General features: G+C 60.3%; 1 protein-coding gene across 1 annotated transcript; it reads left to right on the top strand.

Moving 5' to 3' along the window:
- The first annotated feature begins 4,772 nt into the window (after nucleotides 1–4,772).
- Nucleotides 4,773–8,091, top strand: LOC124098504 (paraneoplastic antigen-like protein 6B). Its single transcript, XM_046453340.2, has 2 exons — nucleotides 4,773–4,957; nucleotides 5,181–8,091. The coding sequence occupies exon 2, from the start codon at nucleotides 5,299–5,301 to the stop codon at nucleotides 6,748–6,750; it is 1,452 nt and encodes a 483-aa protein (XP_046309296.1). The 5' UTR covers nucleotides 4,773–4,957; nucleotides 5,181–5,298; the 3' UTR covers nucleotides 6,751–8,091.
- Nucleotides 8,092–8,299: the final 208 nt, after the last annotated feature.

Here is an 8,299-nt window from a genome sequence, read left to right as displayed (position 1 = left end):
CCTGAGGTAGTGGGCGCTAGGACATCCCCATATGAATTTGCGGGAAGTGAGGGGGTGCCCAATTGAACCCATAACACTCAGGAAACCAGAACCACGGAGTCCCCCAGCTGCAGACAGGCGCACAAGTCACCGTGACCAGGTGCAACCATCTGAAGGCCTCTCTCCTGGAAGCTGTGGCCCTGCCCATAAACGCTGGTCAACTCCTGAGGCATCGCCAAACCCCACAGCTGCAGTGGGCAGGCCTGGCAGGCTCAGAGAGCAGAGAGAGCAGGGGCAGGGGATTCGGACAGGGTCTGCGTCTTGCAGATTGCTGGAGAGAGGAGCCAGCTTCCCCCTCAGGATGCTGCCTAAAGAGGAAAGCGAGCCCACCCCTTGGGTTGGGAGAGCCATTGGCACACGCACAGGGCGGGGGATCCCGGCAGCTGGAAGGAAGCATGGGGAGAAAATATGCCAATGGAATTTAGCTGGCTGCAAGCTCACTGCAAGCCCAGTGGTGGGCTGCGCGTGCTGTGAAGGGGATCTCAATCCCCAGCCTAGGCAGAGAGGAACTGCCCTGGGCCCAGAACTCTGAGAGATCAATATCTTTTCTTTATAAATTACCCAGATTCCGGTGTTGTATTACAGCAGCACAAATGGACGAGGACATATAGGCGAGTCCCCTTCTGGTGGGGTGCCAGCTTGCCATCTGGGGAGGGAGCCCCTGAAACCTGAAAGCATCTATCTGGTGGTGACATGCGAATCAGTGCCACCAGTAAGAACATGAACAGAGAGGATTCTGAGGTCCACTAGTGTGGCCAGGCAGAGGAAGTCCGTGGGAGGAGGGGGAGGATCTGCTGAACCAGGAGGAGGAAGAACCTCAAGAAGAGGAGGCTGCCACCATGGGCAGCTCTTGGGGTGGGGTGGGGTGGGGTGGAGCATGGCACACAGAGGAAGGAGGGAAGGCAAAGGCTGAAGGTAGGGATGAGCTGAGTGTGCTGGGGGCCAGCCCAAAGGGCCAATTCAGCAGGCATCAGATGAGAGGGGCTCGGGAACAGTGGCAGGGGAGGAGGACCCTAAGAGAAAGCCAACTGTGAGGGGTGGGGCAGGGCCGCTGACAAGGATGGGGACCTTGGGTTCACTCTAAGGAGATGGGGACCCAGGGGGAGTACACCTCAAGGGGAAGAACAGGGTCTGGTGGTGTTGCCAAGAGCTAGATCTCCCCAGCTGCCATGGGGATTGGGGAGTAGAGAAGAGACTACGACAGGTTGGATCTGGGGGTGAGAAATAAAGGGGAGGAGGGAAGGAATCCTGCCATCCATCTTAGCTTGAGCAAGCAGGTGGAAGAGGAGCCCTATCTGATGGTGACGCAGCTGGGGAAATCTGGGGAAGGAGCAAGTGCACTGAGAGGGGCAAAGCGCTCCAGTTTGCACACCTGAATTCCGAAATCCCCAGGGGGCATCCAAGTGGGCAGTTTGATGCACATGTGTGGAGCTCAGGGGAGGGCTTGTATCCAGACACGGAAGGTCCCTTAGAGGCACTGAATGTCCCTGGGCTGAGCCTGGGAACCCTCCTCCACCATGCTGAGCCCCAGCAAATGAGGAGGAGGAAAAGGGGTTGGGCAGGGGAGGTCCAAGGACAAACAAAGTAAAAGCCAGCAGAGAGGGAGGAGGTCAATCTGAAGGGCAGGAATGGGTGGTTCCAGAAACCAGGGAAGGAAAGGGGTTGGGGAAGCCAGGAGAGCCAAGCCTGCTGAGAGGTGGAGACAATGGGGCAGAGAAGTGACAAAGGAAAGACAGCTGAGGTGTCACAGCTCAAGCCCCCGTGAGGATGCAGGGAGATGAGCCCACGCCCATACCCCAGACAGAGCCAGAGTCTTGGACTTGGAGTCAGCAGGGAAGGGAAGGAGGGAGAAGGTGGGAAGAGAGGGAGAGTAGAAAGAGGTGAGGCTGAAGACAGGACAAATGCTGGGCCAGTTGGTGACACTAGACCCACCCCAAGAATATCTCCTGGGAGTGCTCTCCCTAGAGAAGGACCCCAGAAACATCATGGCTGAAACCAAGAAAGAGGGTGGCATGTGGTATAAGCCATGGCGAGTCTAACACTGAGGTCAAGGAGACAGAAATTCTCATGGTGGGTGTTAAGAGCAATAGTGGCTTGTATCAGAACAAGCAGTCTAGGTCCTGAAGGAGAAGGGGAGGGAGCAGACACATGAAGCCAACAGAGGAAGCTGGTTTGTGAGAGAAGACACCTGTTTCTTCATTTGCACAGTGGGTTAGTCAGCTTTTAAGTCACTGTGGACCAGACACCTGACAGTGACAACTTAGGGGAGGAAAAGTTTGTTTTGAGGTCACATTTTCAGAGGTTCAGTCCATGGCCGGCCAGCCAGCTCCCTTGCTCTGGGCCTGAGAGTGAGGAAGAACGTCATGGTGGAGGGGTGAGGTGGAGGAAAGCTGCTCACTTTGTGGCAGCCAGAAAGTAGAGAGACAGACGGAGAAGCCAGAGGGACAAGATATCGTCCCCAAGGGCACAGCCCCCAGTGACCCACCCCCTCCAATCATGCCTCACCTGCCTACAGTTACCACCCAGTACAGCAGTCCTTTCAAATTATTAACTCATCAGATGGATTAATCCATGGATTAGGTTATAGCTCTCATAACGTAATGGCATCCCCTCTGAACATTCCTGCATTGACACAGGAGCTTTGTGGGGGGCACCTCATATCCAAACCATAACCCCTAGCTTTTACCACTCCCGGCCCCCAGAAGGGGTGGAAACACCTGGGGAGCAAGGGCAAGCCAAAGTCCAACCACGAGGCCAACTCCAATGTGACGTGCTTCTGGACAATGGCTGACTGTTCAAAATGAGAATGCCTTTGACCTCGACGCTAGCAACTTTCTCTTGGAAACAGGCCAACAATATGTCTCTGGGATGGGGAGGAGAGGAGTAAAGAAGATTGTCGGAAGAGGAACAGGGAGTGTCCGGTGAACTTGTGGGAGGATTCCCAACCTCGCCACTGACTCAGGGAATGCAAGGCACATGATGACCAGGTAGTGTTTCTCCCCTTGGGATGGGCAAACGGTCAAGGCTGAGCGAGACCAAAGGTTGCTCAGGCCTTGGGGCTTGCAAGGACACTCCCATGCTGCGGGTGGGAGGGAACACAGATTTAGCCTTTCACGGGAGAAAACCAGTGAGTAGCACATGGTCATGGCAGTGATGGGTACAACCCAAGACCCAGCATAGCCACTTCTTGACAGCAGCTGTGTACACCCTGGAGCCTGCCTCACTGATGGCGGCTCAGAGAGGCACGTGGGACTTGGGAGGAAGCAGTGTCTGTAACAGCCCTACACTGGGAACAGCCCAAATGCCCCAAATGCCTCAGGGGTGGTCGGACAACCATGCTGCCCTCCGGGCCAAGAGAGTGTTTTGGTTTGGAAGTGAGACAGTGCAAGAAGGTTCAGAGGAGAAATGGTTGGGTTGTGAGAACCTTAACCCAACCAGTGAATTCATCCCCTGATGGGGATTAACTGAGTGGTAACTGAAGTGGTAGGGTGAGGCTGGAGGAGGCGGGAATTGAGGCATAGCTATGGGGTATATATATTTTGTGTCTGGAGAGTGGTGTCTCTCTCTCTCCGCTTCCTGATCACCATGTGAGCTGCTTCCCTCTCCCACTCTCTTCTGCCATGATGTCCTACCTCACCTTGAGCCCCAAGGATTGGACCCGGCTGTCCATAGCTGAGACCTCTGAAACCATGAAGGGCCCCCAAATAAACTTTAACTGCCTTACACTTGTTCTGATCGAGTCCTTTAGTCACAGCAGCGAAAAACCTGACTAAAACAGAGAGCAACGCCCCCTCACCCCAAGCTCATCAAGCTGTGGAGGGGGGGTGGGGACTTGAGCACCCTCCTCCCAGCTGAATGCCTCTCCTTACACACACTTAGGCAGAGGCCCCAGACACCCCGGTTATGTCTCTGACAAGAAGAGGCAGGGACTCGCCAAAGGACAGGCAGTAAGATAATACAGGCCCAAGGAGAAGAAACTGGTTCAAAGCCGCAGAAACTGGTTCTTGAGCCTTGGGTCTTGGGTCTTGCAGCCGGCACAGCAGGAAAGGCCTGGGCAAACCCAGGAGCTAGGTCACCCTCCTATGCGAGGGCAGTGAAGCACATAGGCCTGTGGTATACCCATCGTGCTCCAGTGGGATGGGCAGTGCCAGATAGATGGTGGACCCTCGGCGGGGTGGCATGGTGAGCACACATTCCCGCACGTATCTACTTCATGGAATCACACCTGGACCCGGTGCCCTGGCCTGGCCCAGAGACCAGAACAATCCTATCCTGGGTGGGGATGGAATCAAGGACTGCAGGCAAAGAAGCCCCAGAGAGCCTGCTCCCCACCCCTGGCCAGAACGCAGAGCTGGTGGGCCCACCCCAGGCCGCTTCCTAGAGGACACCTTGGGCGCAGCCCCCTCGCCGTGCTGGCGCCCCGAGGGCACATCCAGGAGGAGCAGGGGACAGGGCTGGACCCAGACGGACTCGGGACCGGGTGGGGAGAGCCAAAGGCGTGGGGTCTCCAGACACCGACACCCAGACACCCCCTCCCCGGGGGGGGGGGGGGCTCCACCTGTGCCAGGGCGGAGGCGGGGGAGGGAGGAGGAGCAGGTGACGTCACCCGCGGTCCCTGGGTGCCCGCGGCGGCGGCGGCGGCGGCGACAGCCCGGCCGCGTGACCCGTGCGCGCCAATGGCCCGGCGGTCTCCGGGGCTACGCGGAGGGTCCGCGCTCCACCGCCACCGCGCCCCCGCCCCGCGTCCGCACTGCAGAGAGCGGTGGCGAGCAGGCGCCGGCGCACTGGCCCACGTGCCGCGCCGGGAGAGCGAGAACTGGACGCAGAGCCAGCGACAGGGCGAGGGAACCAGGGGCGACCGACCCCGCCGCCGCCGCCGCCGCTCTGCTCAGCCCGGAGGAGCCCGCCCCAGCAGGAGGTACCGTACCCCGGGAGGGGCCGCTCGGGCCAGGGAGACCCCGCGGCCCTCCGCCCGCGCCGGCCCAGCCACAGCAGCCCGCGGGGCGGGGGGCGGCGTGGGAGGGTGCTGTGGCCCGCGGGAACCCTCGCGGGGTGGGGCGGGGGTCGGGGCACGAGGGGCGGCTGGGGTGGGAGTGGGGGGTTGGGCATTAACCTCGCTGTCGCCCCGTTCGCATTCACAGGTTGTGGAGACCTGGGCTGCTCTCCCTGATTCCTAGGCTCCCTCCCCTGGGTGTCTTCCCCTAGTGCCAGCCTGGTCAGCCCCTAATATCAGCCCCGCGTGGGCCGAAATTGTGGGCGATGGCGGTGACGATGCTGCAGGACTGGTGCAGGTGGATGGGCGTCAACGCTCGCAGGGGCCTGCTCATCCTGGGCATCCCGGAGGACTGTGATGAAGCTGAATTCCAAGAGTCCTTGGAGGCTGCCCTGTGGCCTATGGGCCACTTTACCGTACTGGGCAAAGTGTTTCGCGAGGAGGATAACGCCACTGCGGCCCTGGTCGAGCTCGACCGGGAAGTCAACTATGCTTTGGTCCCTAGGGAAATCCCAGGCACCGGGGGCCCCTGGAACGTGGTCTTTGTGCCCCGTTGCTCAGGCGAGGAGTTTCTCGGTCGCGTGCTCCACTTCCTGGAGCAACAGGGGCAGACAGTGGAAAGCGTGGCCGGTGCCCTGGGTCTGGGGCTGCGCAGGGTGTGCTGGCTCCGATCTGTCAGTCAGGCGATCCAGCCCTGGGTGGAAACCGTGAGGTACCAGCGCCTGGGCGTGTTTTCCGGGAGGGACCAGCCAGCCCCTGGGGAGGAGTCCTTTGAGGCCTGGCTAGACCACACCACTGACATGCTGCATGTGTGGCAGGGGGTCTCTGAAAGGGAGAGGAGGAGGAGGCTGATCGAAGGCTTGAGAGGGACTGCCCTGCAGCTCGTGCATGGGCTCCTGGCGGAGAATCCCGCCAGGACTGCGCAGGACTGCCTGGCGGCCCTGATCCAGGTGTTTGGAGACAACGAGTCCCAGGCCACCATCCGGGTGAAGTGTTTGACTGCTCAGCAGCGGTCAGGCGAGCGTCTCTCCACCTTTGTGTTGCGGCTGGAAGTCCTGTTGCAGAAAGCCATCGAGAAGGGGGCCCTGGCCAGGGCCTCCGCTGACCACGTGCGCCTGAGGCAGGTGCTCACCAGGGCCAACCTGATCGAGCCTCTGGGTGAAGCCCTGAGGAAGCTGAGCATGGTTGGGAGGTCTCCCACATTCCTGGAAATGCTGGGGCTAGTTCGCGAGTCTGAGGCATGGGAGGCCAGTCTAGCCCGGAGCGTGAGGGCCCCGGCAGAGGAAGGGGCTGGTGCCCCCGCTGATGCCCAGGCGGATGCCAGGGCCAATGCTAATGCAGAGGATGAGAAGGTGGAGAAGGAAGAAGAGGAGGTGGACCAACAGCAGCAGGAAGAGGTGGTGGTGGAGGAGGAGCAGGAGGAGGAGCAGGAGGAGGAGGAGGGGCAAAGGGAAGACCAAGGCAATGATCATGCTCCTGCGGGCCCAGGCCAGGCAGGACCCACTGAGGCCCCAGGAGGCCCCGCCCCAGCTCAGATGGGCAGTGCTTCTGATGCCAGCCCAGGAGGGCCTGGTTGTGGGCCAGAGAGCCTGGCCCAGGCAGAAGAGCAGGAAGCTGAGGAGCCCGTGCTGGAGGGGCTCAAGGACATCCCAGAGGAGTCAGGAAATGAGGATGGGGCTGGGGAGACTGGCCACCCCGAGTCTGCCCCAGGTGAATAGGCTCAGAAGGCCCAGGGGCTCCTCTCCTCTCAGGCAGCAGAACCTTGGAGGGAGGGGCAGGACTCGCGCCAGGGCCTACCCTCACCCCACATCAGGAGCAGGGCCCAGGGAAGGGCTCACCCAGCCCAAACCAAGCCCCTGGATCCCCCCAGCTCCCCAAAGGGGCCCTGGCCACCACCACCACCAGACTTTTCCAGTGACCCCAAAGACCATATTTGCCACCAGATGGAGCCAGGAGAGGTGCCCCTCCTCATGGAAGCCCCAACCCCAAACCCAAACCCTGCCAGTCTAGGGCTGCAGGCCTAGAAGTGGGGGGATGGGCTGAGGTCACCTGCCACCTGCACTGGACTGGGAGACGTCGGGGAAGAGAGTCCATCTCAAGGGTGCCAGCTGCCTGGCTCTCCCAGCAGGCAAAACCCCAACCCGATTCACGGTCCCCGGGACAGGGTGCGACCGTCCCTGTCCCTGGAAGCCCGCCTTATCTGTAAGCCCCATAGTGACCCACCTCAAGCAAACGCCCACCCCCACGCTAGCCATCGTTCCTGTGCAAAGCCGTGAGGTGTGTGTCAACCCCGGGCAGAGGACCGCGCCCTCGCGGCCGGCCACCTCCAGGCCCGGGCACGTGCCGTGAGCTTCCGGGCGAGCCAAGGCTCTGCTCGCTCCTGTCCAGTGTCGTGAGCTCAACCTCTGCTTTCTCGGTGTAGATCTAGGCCAGCTGCCTGCCGCTTGTTCTCGTGGAGATGTGTGTGTGTTCTTATCTGAGCAGCTCCTCCCAGGAGGCCCTGAGCCCAGTCCCCAGGAGTCGGAGACGGGAGCCGGCGGGAAGGATGGACACGGCGAGGGCGTGGTGGACGCTCACCCCCTCGGTGATCAAGACCGCGGCCTCCCCTCGGGCAGGAAGCACTGGACCTTAGATGGAGGGGGAGGGCCAGGGACTGTGCTTTGACGTTCCACCCCGTTGTTCCTTGTGACTCAGTTTCCTTGGCTGGGGGGGGGGGTGTTCCCTGTTATGCTTTCCAGTGTCCTGTGACCCTTCTGTGCCAGCCATAGGGCAAGGGCCACCCCACAGCAAGTCAGCCCCTCAGGGTGCTCCCGGAATGGAAGTGAGTGTTCATTGCCAGAGGCCATTGTCCTGGCAAGAGGCACATCTGGGTCCTCAGAAAGGGAGGCTGTGGTGGGAGGGCCCCAGCGTGGAGACAGAGGAGGCTCCTCCTCTGCAGCCCCAGGAGGGGGGGCGGGCCGACCTGTGGCCTCCAGTGGTTGTGAAGAGTCCCTTTAGGTGTTGTCATCCCTTCTCTTCAATGGTTCATTGTTTCTGTTTAATAAATTTTGTGAAATGTTCCAGCTTATTCTATCATGGTGAGGGAAATTGGGAGAGGAATGTTGGTTGGAGATGGGACAGGGTAGAGTAGGGGGGGACAGTGGTGGCTGGGTTAAAATGCTGGGTGCATTCAGGCAAGGTCCATGATGAGCTGTTGTGATTTCAGCTGGCCAGTGGGCAACAGGATACTGTTAGTTGTGGGTGGGCACTGTCTTTCTGGCTCCCCAG

The sequence above is a fragment of the Marmota monax genome, unplaced genomic scaffold (genome assembly GCF_021218885.2).
Source record: "Marmota monax isolate L192 unplaced genomic scaffold, Marmota_monax_Labrador192_F-V1.1 WCK01_AAM20220418_F8-fsc00142, whole genome shotgun sequence".
Lineage (NCBI taxonomy): Eukaryota > Metazoa > Chordata > Mammalia > Rodentia > Sciuridae > Marmota > Marmota monax.
Note: the sequence above shows the minus strand (reverse complement) of the source record. Positions and strands in the feature narration are given on the sequence as shown.